Genomic DNA, 13868 nt, shown 5'->3' on the forward strand with positions numbered 1-13868 from the left:
GTCCACTTCCGCTAAAACGCTCTTTGGAGAATAAGCCCCGCCCACGGACTTATAAAAAAGAACGGACAACGTATCAAAAATGGCGCTCTATTCCCAATAGTATACAGCTGCAGACCCGGAGCACAAGCCCCAGTGGCGCAGGCGGCCCCGCCCCCAACTGTGACGAAATCACTACACGGTCTTTTTTTTCCTCGACAGCTTTATTTAAAAGAAGTTCAAAAGTCAATGATACAAAAGTCAACGGTTTAAACAGTATTTTCATTTGCTGATTTTGTGATTAGTTTAAAGTAAAGTTCCATTTCTTTTTAAAAAACATGAAATAACTGGGTTTTCTTAGAAAATGTAAAAATCCAAACAGATTTATTAAAAAGTAACATATTCCTTCTTATTTAGGGTAATTATGGAAACCAAAAACAACATTTTCCAAAAGTCAAATCAAATCTATATTAAAAGAGTCAATAATAAATTTGCTAAGGTCTGCTCATAGTTTTTTGGCGTAAGAACAAAGCCAGAACAAATGAACAACTATTTCTGGGTGTAAATTACATAAAGAGCAGTTAAAAATGTCTTTTTAAAATGTTTTGCATATATTTTATACTAGCTAGATAGTATTTGTGTATGATTTTGTAAGAAACCTCCTTAACCTTATTTGAGGTTAAAAACTTGTTAGGAAGCATCCAAGTTTTTTCCAATCAATGTGAAATGATTCCGATAAACAGTAATATTAGGGGTAGCAACGATATATTTTTGGAAATCACTACACGGTGATCTGAAAAAGAAAAAGCAACTTCTTAAATAGAAGTGTTGCAAAGAATTTAACGTTACATTGATTATAACTGTAATTGTTTTACAATTTGGAAAGATAAACATTTAATCTGTTTGGTCACTGTGAATATACAAATGTGTTTTGGAAAGATTTAGAACATTTTAAAAGCAAGTAAAAGTATACAAATGAATGTAGGTATATGATGTCATGATATATTTTGTACTTCATGGTCCGGACAATGTGAACTATACATCAGCTCCTCATGTCGCTGGGAAAGTTCCACATCCACAAATCTAAATGGACTGGATCCAAACCTGCTTTAATAGGTTTAGAGTCAAACTGAAACACTATGGGACCTCAATGCAACACTTAAAAAAAAAAAAAGCAATAAAAAAGCACCAATATTCTAGAAGGACTGAATTTAATTTGAGCTTAATTTTAATGTGAATTGTATCTAACTGTATTTTGTAATATTCCTGCAATGTAATTTGTGATATAAACTTTGTATCAATAAAAAAACAATTTAGGAAAAAATCAGCTTGTTAAATAATTCAAATATATTTAAAATGAGTCATGACAGCAACAGTTCCTGTATTTCATGTAAACAATGTTCATTTAAAGCTAAAATTAAAATAAACATTAGCGATACAGAACAACTCTGTGATGAAGGTAGTAGTGATAAGTAGTTGGACCTCTGTAAACACGCAACAAGTACCTCAGCAGCATTTCAGGGCAGAGAAATATTGTAAACAAACATTGTGATTGGATCTGAACAGACGTATTTGAGAACAGATTGTACAAGGAATGATTGGATTGAAGGATCATTTGCTAATTGTTTTTCAGATTAACATCAAAATCCTGGAGGCCAAACCCTGTACCAAGTCACCAGAGCGGGGTCATCTCCATGTTCCCAACAGGGGCCAAAAGGGTCCGCTGTTCCACCGTTGCATAAGTCTATGCATTTGCCGATTTAATTCAGCATTTTGTTAGGGTTAGAGGTTACGGTTAGGGGGTGGTTGGGGTCTACATAGGCCTATTTGCCAGGGAATTTAGCACTGATTGTGGAAAAAATAACAGACTGGGGAACATAGAACCCTTTAAGCCGGGGGAAAAGAAAGGTCCTATGTTCCCCGGTCACATACAAAGCGGGGAACATAGGACCGGGGGAACATAGGACCCAGGGAACATGGGTATTTCCACCAGGTCATCGTTTTATCCTCCTATTATGTTCAGAATCAGAATACTTTTATTGGTCCAAGTACTGTATATTTGCACAAACAAGGAATAAACTGTAGCTCAGTGACGTGCAGTGAGGGTTGGGGATGGGGAGGCACTGACTCACAAGTCAGATTTACAAACATACAGTAGGATGCCAATAGGATAGGATGAGAGAATAGGAGAGAATAGGAGCGAATAGGAAGCTGAAAACCATTTTAAAACACCAGTGCAACTGTATATTGCAGTATATCTTAACTTCTTGCTTTGACTGAAAGACCAGCTTTGAAAAACGTCTTAGTTTAGAAATCAAATCCTCCATTTTCAGGGGGAGAAATGACAGCTTGTCGCTAAGCTCTACAGTGTCGCACAGCACACTTCTTGTTTTTACTTTTTGCACACAGGTTAGAGTTCACCGTGACCTGGCTGCTGACAGGCTGCTCACTATCGCCGCAGAGGTAGTGCCTGCCTCAAGGCAGCATTTTCCCTGTGGATTTATGTCACATCAATACGTAAAATACATTACTGAACACCATGGAAAAGAAGACGTATGCTTTTATTACACAAAAGTGTCCTCAACCATCATATTGGAAACATACACAGAAATGGGAACAAGCACGCGCCGTTTGCACGCGCTCAATACAGTTTGTGAGTGATTGCGCAATCTGGAGGGAGGCTCGGCTGTCCGTGCCTCACCTCTCGTCTCCGAAGAGACTCTGTTTATTTAAATAGGAAATACAGAATTTTCTGCAATTTCTACAATAAAAATGGTCAAAATACATTAAGAACCACGCCAAAATCATAGTCCAGAGGACAAACATTAATACTTGTGTTATTTTATTGTTTCGTTTCTTTTCCTCATTATGACAGGAGGGCACAGCCTCACCCGCCTCCCCTGACTGCACCTCACTGCTGTAGCTTGGCGGTTGTATTTTCACATTAAAGACAGAACAAAAAACAAAGTAAATCAATAAAAATATGTTATAAATGTATTAAACAGAAGAATATATTTTATCAGAAACAGTTATTGTAGCCTACAGCAAATGATTTGTTTGATAAATGAATAAATAACAGTGAGTTGTAGTGATGTGTGGTAATGATGGGAGTAAGGGAAGTGCAGTGTAGTAGGAATAACCATTTAGGATCTTTACTGCATGTAAGAAGTGCTTCTTGTGGTGGATGGCTCGTGTCTCATGCCAGAAGCTCCTTCCAAGAGGACAGCGTCTGGAAGATGTGATGTGCTGAATGACAAGTGTGGTAAAAAATATTGCATTTCATTATGATCGTAACATTTAGAAGTAAGTGTGCCTTATGACCTATTGTCATGATGAATAATCAAGGAACGTATGATTACTAAACTTGTTATATGTTGAGAAATGTATGTCAGAGGAATAGAAAATGACTGAAAATAAGATCATCTCATCTCATCTCATCTTCGAACGCTTGTCCGGGGTCGGGTCGCGGGGGCAGCAGCTTTAGCAGGGGACCCCAAACTTCCCTTTCCAGCTCTAACTGCATTAACCAGCTCTAACTGCGGGATCCCGAGGCGTTCCCAGGCCAGTGTGGAGATATAATCTCTCACCTGGTTCTGGGTCTTCCCGGAGGCCTCGTCCCAGCTGGAAGTGGCTGGAACACCTCCCTAGGCAGGCGCCCAGGGGGCATCCTTTCTAGATTACCGAACCACCTCAACTGGCTCCTTTCAACGCAAAGGAGCAGCAGCTCTACTCTGAGTTCCTCACGGAGGGCTGAACTTCTCACCCTACACCCGGGAAGGTGAAAGGAAGAAATGTTTTAGGGATATTTTGGTTGTGTAGCGTACATTCTTAAACTATAAACCATTGTCAAATGAAGAAAACAGACATAAAACATTATTCCATCGAAGCCACTAAACATTTTTTTTGTATTTAGCATAATCAGAGAATGTAATGATGCCTTTGATACCTGTTTCACTGTGTGAGTAAACAGCACACCTTGTTGTCGCCTCTACATGGCTTAAAACTCTGCATGGAGATGCTACATATGATGATGATATACTACAAAGTTTTGATAGGCTACGGATTAAACCACCTCAGGTGCCCTCCAGGAACAGGCAGCATCATCCTCGAGAACTGAACCACTGTCAGACTTAAGGGGGCTTTATATTCTTTAGCTGCACAGCTGAACTCTCAGAGCTTTGATGGTCCTTAAATGAGGTCACAAATTGCATTTGGCACCATAACAGAGCTACTGTGACTTTTCTTCAAGCCAACATCACTTCAGTGTCTGACGCTAGTAAGCAGCAGAAAATTGAGGCACTTCTCACTGACCTCGCCCAGCAGTCCTACAGTCATCATGAAACATCTCATCTTTGAGACAGTCCCCAAAATAATTTGTTACCCAGGCTGGAGTCGATCCCAGCGGACATCGGGCATTTGGCCAGTCTATCGCAGGGCAGATAGAGACAGAGACAGGCAACCATTCACACTCACATTCACACCTATGGGCAATTTAGAGTCATCAATTAACCTAACACATGCATGTCTTTGGACTGTGGGAGGGAGCTGGAGAACCTGGAGAAAACCCACACAGACACGGGGAGAACAGTGTTAACCACCAGACCACCATGAATACAAATGTCCCCTTTCTTTAAGTCTTCAGAGCATCTTGTTTGAAACTCAAGTGCAACATAAATACAATTTGATGACTGCACTCAACACAAAAGACTGTCACTTGGAGAAACATGCAGTATTACAAGTAATTTATTTTACAGTACAAAACCATATAGCAACAACACGGAGAAAATAGTTTATTTTATACATTTTTCTCCTCTAATGTTAGCCCTCATACCTAGGACATTAATAAATAAATACAGGAGTGAACATCATCAATCATTTCTCCAGTCTAGAGATTCTCTTCTGCGTGAGTCTTCATATGAATGATTAAATGGGAGCGCCGAATAAATGTTTTCTCACAACCCGTGCAACTAAATGGCCTTTCCCCTGAATGAGTCTTCATGTGGCGTGTTAAATTAGACTGAGCAGTAAATTTCACATTACATATTGTGCAAATGTAAGGTTTCTCACCAGTGTGAATTATTGTGTGCTTGATAAGATCTGCTTTCTCTCTAAAACATTTACCACAGTGGGTACAGCTGTGAGGTTTCTCTCCCGTGTGAATTCGTATGTGGGCATTCATGTTTCCAACTTGTGTGAACCCTCTGCCACAAAAACTACACGTGTGCGGTTTCTGTCCGGAGTGAGAATTCATGTGAGTCCGCAGATAAGAGCGTTGGATGAAGCTTTTACCACAAACACTGCATCTGTAAGGTTTCTCTCCCGTGTGTGTCTTCATGTGGCGAGTCAGGATGGATTTAATCCTGAAAGTCTTGTTGCAGATGCTGCAGGGGTGCGGCCTGTCTGCTGTCTCACCCGCTTGCTGTGGTTTCAGGTTTGCCTCCGAGTGAAATCCTCTCTCTCTCCATTCATCATCGCTGACTTCAATCATCTGACGGTCACTGGGTGGCTCTGATGCACCACAGCCTTCTTTAACAGGCTGCAGTTTCCACTGTCCATGTGAGCTGCTGCTGGGCAAATGGTCACCTTTACTTACAACTTCTTGGTTTTGATGTCTTCCATCATCATCACTGCTTTGCACATAAATTATATTGAACATAGAGTTTTTGGTTTCAGCCCCCTCCTGATTTTCACTGGTATGAACAGTCCACAGCTCCTCCTCCTGCTCCTCTTTAATCTGCGGGGGCTCCTGGTCCTCCTCACACACGTCAGATTTCTCACAGTGATCCTGCTCAGAAGGAGCTGCCTCCTCTTCCTGGACAGAGAGCTGCAGGGGGGCTGAACAGTATCACACACGAGAAAAGAAATGTAAGCTTTAGTCTGACCAAGTATTTTGATTTGCAAATATTTAGCAGAGAGCTAGACAAGACAGGCTGAACATGAAAATGTGTTCCAGCATATACAAATGTCAGAAATTTGCATGGTTTTGTTATGATGTGTTGTCTGCTCATGAAAAGAGAGGAACAGGATAATGATAGTTTTTCTTTCCACATGACAAAAACAGATGCAGCAATGAGACTTCTCCTTTATGGCTGCCAGTTTGTGAAAAGTAAGTTTCTGCATTGTTACGATGTCCTTGTAAAGTAGGGCAGCAAAATAAATCTTATTTTTATTGTCATCCCAATATCAAATTGTGCAATAAACACATCACAAAAGACGCTCAGGGACTTTCTTTTAAGCTAGTTGAAAGAGAGTAATGGTAGAAAACTGCACTTAATTTTTTTTATGTGGCCTTTTGTGTTCAGTTCCATGTTCAATTTAAAAATAAAAATACTATAAATAGTTTCTTTTCAGTTTTTTTTTAAAATTCAACAAGCAAGTAGTTATTTTAGTTTACTGAAATCTGTAACGACAGAGTCCAACAAAACTGAACCTTTTAACATCAATTTGGACTAGCATTCCCACATTTGTGACAGAAGAACATCGGAAACCAAAGGACAAATATAACAACCAAACAAATGTTTAATCTAATAAGAGAGATATAAATGTTTCCCCATCAATTTCTAACATTTTTCTAACTGAATATGGTTGCTGTGGGTCACCAGATGAAAATGGGTAATATTTTCCGTATTTTCGTTGGTAAAGTATTAGGTTTAAATCATGCACTGTCAATGGTTTTGACAATGTTTCAGCTTGTCAAACAAAGACTTAATTACTAATGAAGACTGATTTAAAATGACTCCTATTTTTCGGGGGTGCTGGGACTCAATTTAAAAAGGGCTTGATAAGCTTCTGTTATCACTCACTGCCTTCTTCTTTTGCTGCCATAGTGTGAAGTTCTTTCATGGAGGGGGTTTAAACTCCAGTCTGGCCGAGACCATAGTGTAACTAAGAAAATCTGAAATTACTATACCTATTTACTTGGTTATACCATTAATTACAAATGAACAGGATTATCAGCACATGCAAACTACTATCGTGTAAGATACTGGCCTAACCATATCTTGGGCATGAACTAAAACTTTTTATGAGGCCTATTGTGGACAGGACCACTCCATAATATATTTATTTTTGAAGATAGTAAATAAACTGGGTTCCAGTGGCCTTTGTTTGCCCTTTTAAGTCCACCCATCCCACTTTCTCCAGCCTGTCTGACAGGAGAGGGGTGAAAACAGGCTTGGGGACCCACGTCCTGTTAGTCCATGCTGTAAACTGTGTATAAACATGTGTTTAGTCCATACCAAGGCACCAACATAACAGCTGTGTGGCACGTAATGCCAGGGACAGCCATTTTGCATCCCTGAAGGGAAGAGGGGATGCAAAATGGCTACTTGCTGTCTCCTGTCGGTGTAACCAGTATTTCGGTAGTGGCTTGGTTTTAAGTGCACCTTAACCACAGATCCTAACACACGTTATTCTGGTTAAATCGGGAGTAAAAACCCCCAATTTGAGCACTGTCTCGAGGCTAAAGTTAACCTGAGCGCGTCTGAACTTACCGTCCAACCCGGCCAGCCTTCTTCCTTGTCGGTCGACATCCTGCTGTGAACGCAAAACCATTTCTTGATAGTCTTTAATAGTTGTTTCAAAGATGCTAAATATGTCCTCAGCGGCGGCTCTGAGGCGCTCGTTGACCAAAGCTTTTAGTTTCTCTGTTTTGAACATTTCCGCGGCTGACATGATGGCTCAAACAAGGAAAGCTCGCTGGGAGATATCGCGAGAGAAAGAAGCAATCTCATGTGATTCCTTACAACCGTAAATACATAAATACCAAGCGTTTATTTTATTTATTTATTTATATTACAGTGGATTACTTCATATTAAATGAGCCAGGCTGAATGTGATTTTAATTTTATTTTATATTATTATTATTATTATTGAAATACACAATAAAATGTATTTTTTATTATTATTATTTAAACTAATTTATATTGTTCAATTTTATTAGATCTGCACCCATGCCCCAAACTCAAGGCACAGAAGAAATATAACATGCATTTTTGTATGTACCAGATAAGAAGATAGACTTCTCCTGAGACTCAAGGTAGCCTACATAAGCGGAGTTATTGAAACACATTTATTTGTAACTAAGAATGGGCGAATTTGTGTGATTTGTGCAATAGGAACGTAGTGCAGTGAAGTGAGCTTTTTTTAAAAAAAATTTTTTTAATACAAAAATGTTCTAAACATATGTCAAAGGAGACTGCCTGCAAGGATGACAACACTACGGAAAAGCATAATAAACGGCACCACAGGCTGTTGACAAACTAAGGGCGCACAATGGACCCAGTCCCTCTGCATGACGAAGCTTTGCTGCCACCTTCTGGCCATGACACGAAACACAAATCATCTGATACAAACATTTGAAGGCCATTTCAGCAGTGACTTGAGTCAGTTTATATCAGGTTATGTGGATATTCACTTAACAGTTAAGCCTAAAAGAGGAACCAACTCAGGACTGTTTCATTTTGTACAATAATCTACCTATATCATACCTAAATGCCTATTGTGCCTTGGCCAGAATAACCAGATTTGCAGTTTGCACTTGCACTTGCTGACCAGGAGATGGAAGAAGATATCCAGGTTAAACCGACAGTGAAAGTTTAGAGTCAATGTATGAGACTATGGTTAATGACTGCTGACTAACATGCTAACACTGTTTTGCTTCAGTCAAAGCTGCAGCCAGAAAGTGTTGATATCCTATACATGATCATATTTGTTGAGATAAACAACACAAAACAAGGTAGGATAGGATTAAGCTGACACATGACATGACATGTTTTTGCTCCAAAACAAAAGCTCTACCCCTGCTCAAACTTGACCCAAACAGCCTCAGTCATCATCTTATGCTGTATCATTTATCTTCATAATGCAGTTTTGTCGAGTCTCTCTTTTAAACTTAAATATGCAACAGTTTAGTTTTACTTTAGAAAATATTTCCATAAATCCATTGTAAACATTAAAACAGGTATTTCACAGACATAGAGTTATGAATGATAATTTATTGATCTATCATTTACTTTTTTTACTGTACTACTATTACTTTATCAGACATTATTTTTGTTCGTGTATACTTCATTTTTCCATCTTCTTTTCTCTGAGCGTTTTCCGTTGTGTCCCAGTTTGAAAAATACCAAAGATACCATTCATGGTATTGTTAGTTTAGATGTGAGGTTTTAAGTCCTCTGTCGCTTCCAGTGTGGTCAGACAATAACATACCAGAGGGGCCCACACACACACACACACACACACACACACACACACACACACACACACACACACACACACACACACACACACACACACACACACACACACACACACACACACACACACACACACACACACACACACACACACACACACACACACACACACACACACACACACACACACGGCAGTCAGCCATCATGTAAACTTTACATGCCAATGTGACAGATGCTCATTCTGAACAGACCACCATCTACCTAATCTTACAGTCCAGGTGAAATTAAAATACTTTTTGTCCACAGAGCAGCAATATAAAGTGTTGGCATCTGGTCTGCCTCCTCATTTGTTAGTTGAACGGAAAATGGAAAAAAAAGGAAGAAGAGTAAAATAAAGCTTTAACAGCTCACAGGTGGCTCTCTCTGAATATTTCTGGTATGTGCACATCCTGACGGTAATACTGTCCAGTGTGTTTACACTCGTCTTTAACTGGTATAGTATAAACATGTGCAAAGCAGTTCTCAGAAAGGAAGACAGGTGAGAAATAAAGAAGAGTACTGTACTTCAGTGCTGCCTCATTGTTTAGCTAATATATGTTTTGGGAAATAGATATTTGGTTGTTTATTAATCATATTAAATCAAAAGTGACTGTTTCAAACAAACTTAAAATAAACCTTGTAAACCCATCCTTCTCCTCATCCCTCCCTTTTCCCATCCTATTGTCCTCTGTTGCCTTCTCCTCATCCCTTTATATTCAATCTGGTGCATACATCTCCCTCATCTCGGCCTTCAGTACGTCCTCCCACACCAGCCTCACAGACCCCTCCCCAATTCATTTCAATTTAAATAACATGTTGTTGTGGTGTTGGCCACCACTACCAAACACTCTCTAACTACAACTACCACAGGAATTTACACTGCAGCTGCTAGTCAGTAACAATAACATGAGGAATTTATGTGCTTTCATGTTTCCTTATCAGTTCAGTGTGTTATTGCTAAGACAAAACATTCTTGTGTCATTTATAGCATTTCAAGTGTTAAATCTTCCTCACTCTGCACTTTAGGGAATCATGGGTCATGCACAGTTCAGGGTATCAGAGCTTCCTCTGCCTCTGATAGCCACTCTCACTATACCACAGTGTCAACACTTACCCTTGTACTTAAACATACAATCACATTTAGCATCACTTACAGTTAGTTTAACAAAACTGTGAAAGAGTAGTGTTACTCAAAGCAAATATACCTCTGACCTTTTTTGGAGGAATCTTTACTATCAGGAGATTTCCTAACGTCCACAGTTGTATTAGTCATTTTTTTGGATCCTAACTGCAAAACTTTACACAATGGAGACTAGTTAATAGCACATGCTGTATGATAAAGTACTTGTCTTGTCAGCTGCAGTTAAGTAACTGTGCTCTTATGAGTTGACTCAACTGGCAACATAGAGACTGCATTGGCAACAACAATGAAACAAGATAATGCTGCTAACATGGATTTGAATGACACTAATGATCAGATTGTTGTTTGTCTTTGTCTCAGATAATCTAAATCAGACCAATTATACAATGTAGATTTGAAAGAAATGCTCATTGTCTATTCCATTGCATACCTATTGAATCATATCTGTTTGCTTTGTTGGTATCTCAATGTAAATAATGACTGAAATACAAAGAGGATTTGTGACAAGAAAAAAACAAGATCATGGTCACAATCAAATTATACTTTGAGTGTACTTTGCAGAAGTCACAGTATAGAGTTTGACTTAAACGTGACACCTGTATATTTGAAATCTATTGACATGAATTTGCTGTCAGGTCACTGCCGCTCAATCTCTGTTATCTTGTCAAATAGTGGGAGCAGCAGAATGACTCCATGATGCACTAATTTCCCTTCTTTGTTCTGTTTCATTATGTCTTTGTTACAGATGTTCCCTGCCTCGCCAACACTTCTTACAAAGGTCAACGCCAAATTTAGAAAAAATAAGGAAAGGGAGAAAAGGACAGAGAGATAATTGACTTATTTGCATACATTTAACAAAGCACCCCACTGTCTGAATAGACTGTGGGACTAGACTGACCCTCAATCTCTTTTTACATATTAATGATACACTATTAAATACACACAGTCACATGTAGCTCATTAAGTATTCACAGTTTATCAAAGACGTTATTTTCACAGGCTAAACGTTTAACTTTTTCATATTCAGATTACAGCTTATTTGATCTAAAGGTTTCATATCAGGCTGATTTTCAGGTTCATACTTTTATTTAGCATGCTTTATTCATGCTCTGTCTTAAAGCAGCGCTCCTTTAAAAGCCCTGCTCTGATCCGTCAGTGTTTCTGGGTCTTCGTCTGTGCTCTCTGTGTCTCTGGACCGCCATTGCAGTCAGGGAATGAATCTAATGGCACTGTAGCGGCATGTATTTATTTATTGAGTTTCACACAGTACATGTAAATATTAACATTTTAACAAAGAAAACTAGTATATTACCCCCAACCCCTAGCAGAGAAAAAAAAACATACAAATAAAATAGATAAAGACCTGATAACAATAACATTACCTAAATCAAATCAATCACAGCAATGCGCAATTTGTAAATAGCTTCAAGTCATTCAAAATAATGAGTCTCCAAGAAGTCTTAGTAAGCCCATTAAATTGAATGCAAGCATTAAGTTCCTTTGTTTCTTTGTGTAGCTGCACTTTCAACCTATGTAGATTGAGCATTTTGATACTTTCACAGTATTTACATACCACCATATTGACCTCGACCTGCTTTATTGTGAAAAAAAACCAAAACACATGGAATCGCTTTTTACTAAATGGGACTTTTTTTTAATACACTAAGTTAAAAAAATATAAATTATATATGAATTCTCTTTTTGGATTTGAGACAGAAATGATCAAAATTATAAATGGAGACATTAGTATATCCCAGGTGACTTGAGTCCAAACCCATTTAAAAAAATAATCTGATTCGACTGATTGACCATGGAAATAGTTGTTTGATTAAATATACGCTCCTAGTTATGAACTCAAATCCTGTAACAGAAATAATTTCCAAACCAACAGTGCAGAGGTTTATTCACTCCCTTGGAGAGTTTTCTGTCAATTTAGTAATGAAAATGCAATTTACACTTTTTTGCAGCATCCTTTCATGCTGCCTTTTAATCAGGAAATTGCCTCATGTTTGTAGTTTCAATCAAGAAATCGAGAGAGAGGTTGAAATGAAGAGACTTAACATACCAATCTTGTAAGAGCCAGACTTGTGACGCTGTGCTTTTATCAGTTTACATCTTATTTTTTAGACATCTTATTTCTTTGACATAAATCTTACTTCCTTCTATTATTTCTGCGCGCTTCTGGCTTTCCTCGACAACACATTTTAAATTGAATCCCTCATGTTTTCAGCTGTGTCTCGATATGCAGTTGTATGACACATGAAACATATAAATCCACAAAAAACATTTCCGATGACTTGAAAGGCATGTTATGTGTGTACGCATGCAGAAACAGATATTTCTTCCTATGTATTTTTGTCTCTGTATGTGGTTGAAAGCATTGCTGTTGTTAACATTGTAACCTGAGGGAATCTGACCAATCATAATTCTCCTCTGTAATAGAGGCAAATGATCAAAACCACATTACATAGATGTCATGCAGGAAGCTGTTACGTGTTGAATCTATATGCTGACACAATATGAAACATTCCTTGTGTTACCTCTCCTTTCCTTTTCTTGACGTATCTATTCTCCTTTTCCCGAAATGTTTTGCTCCACTCCTCTTCTTGCTTTTTTCTTTCTTCTTTTCTCTTTACATTCTTGTCTTCGTACATTTTAATGTCCGGTGTTTTGTTTAATGTCTTTTGTTCTCTTCCTCTCGTCTTCTCAATGATTCCATAAAGGTCACCATATAGATCTTAAAGTGGTCAGCATGATGAGCCATGCTTATGCCTAGTCGTGTTACACATGCTAAAAATATCAAATAAACAAACTAAATGAATCGCACACACTTTCATCTTGTATATTGCAATACAGCATAGTGCAATCAAAACAAAAAGTACAGCCTAAAAAAAGATTGTAACCAATGTGCACAATATCAAGTCACATATTTCAAACTTACCTTTAGTTTGTCATATAAAATCTTGTGAAAGTCCAGAGTCGAACCATAATCCATTGTCATCTTTGAGGGTTGATGATGGCAGTTGCCTGTTTGTATGTTTTGTTGACATTGCCTTTTTATCCTACAAATCATGTTTTCATATTTAACTTGATAGTGATATACGTATAAAGTGATTCTTGCATAGAGTGCACTTCCTTACAATACAGTTACAGTATGTAACAGAAGTGCTTTAATAGGCATTAGACCTAAAGTTTTGTAATTTTTGCTTTGAGTAATGCTAAGTGCACAACAGGAAACTAAAGTATTTCCAGTTATGCAATACAAAACTATACATATTCATAGCATAGGGTAGCTGGAAATATAGTGAGTTGTTTTATGCATTATCTCATCCCCATCACAGCATCCGTCATCTTACAAAAAGAAAAACTGGGAAAAAATGTTTTACATGCCTGATCCATTCATGAGACTCTTCTGCAGATATGTCCAGATGTACATATGATGTATGTATTCATCACAACATGGTGATCATCTACCTCCAAGAGGTAAAGACTTCCATTACTTTACTATTATT

General features: G+C 38.2%; 1 protein-coding gene across 1 annotated transcript; it reads right to left on the reverse strand.

Annotated features, from left to right (window-relative positions):
* Positions 1-4861: 4861 nt before the first annotated feature.
* Positions 4862-7650, reverse strand: LOC310951681 (uncharacterized protein; the record flags this gene model as incomplete). Its single annotated transcript, XM_083920029.1, has 2 exons — positions 4862-5811; positions 7470-7650. The coding sequence occupies 2 exons, from the start codon at positions 7648-7650 to the stop codon at positions 4862-4864; spliced, it is 1131 nt and encodes a 376-aa protein (XP_083776155.1).
* Between the last annotated feature and the right edge of the window lie 6218 nt (positions 7651-13868).

Source organism: Echiichthys vipera (genome assembly GCF_963691815.1).
Source record: "Echiichthys vipera genome assembly, chromosome: 1".
NCBI lineage: Eukaryota > Metazoa > Chordata > Actinopteri > Perciformes > Trachinidae > Echiichthys > Echiichthys vipera.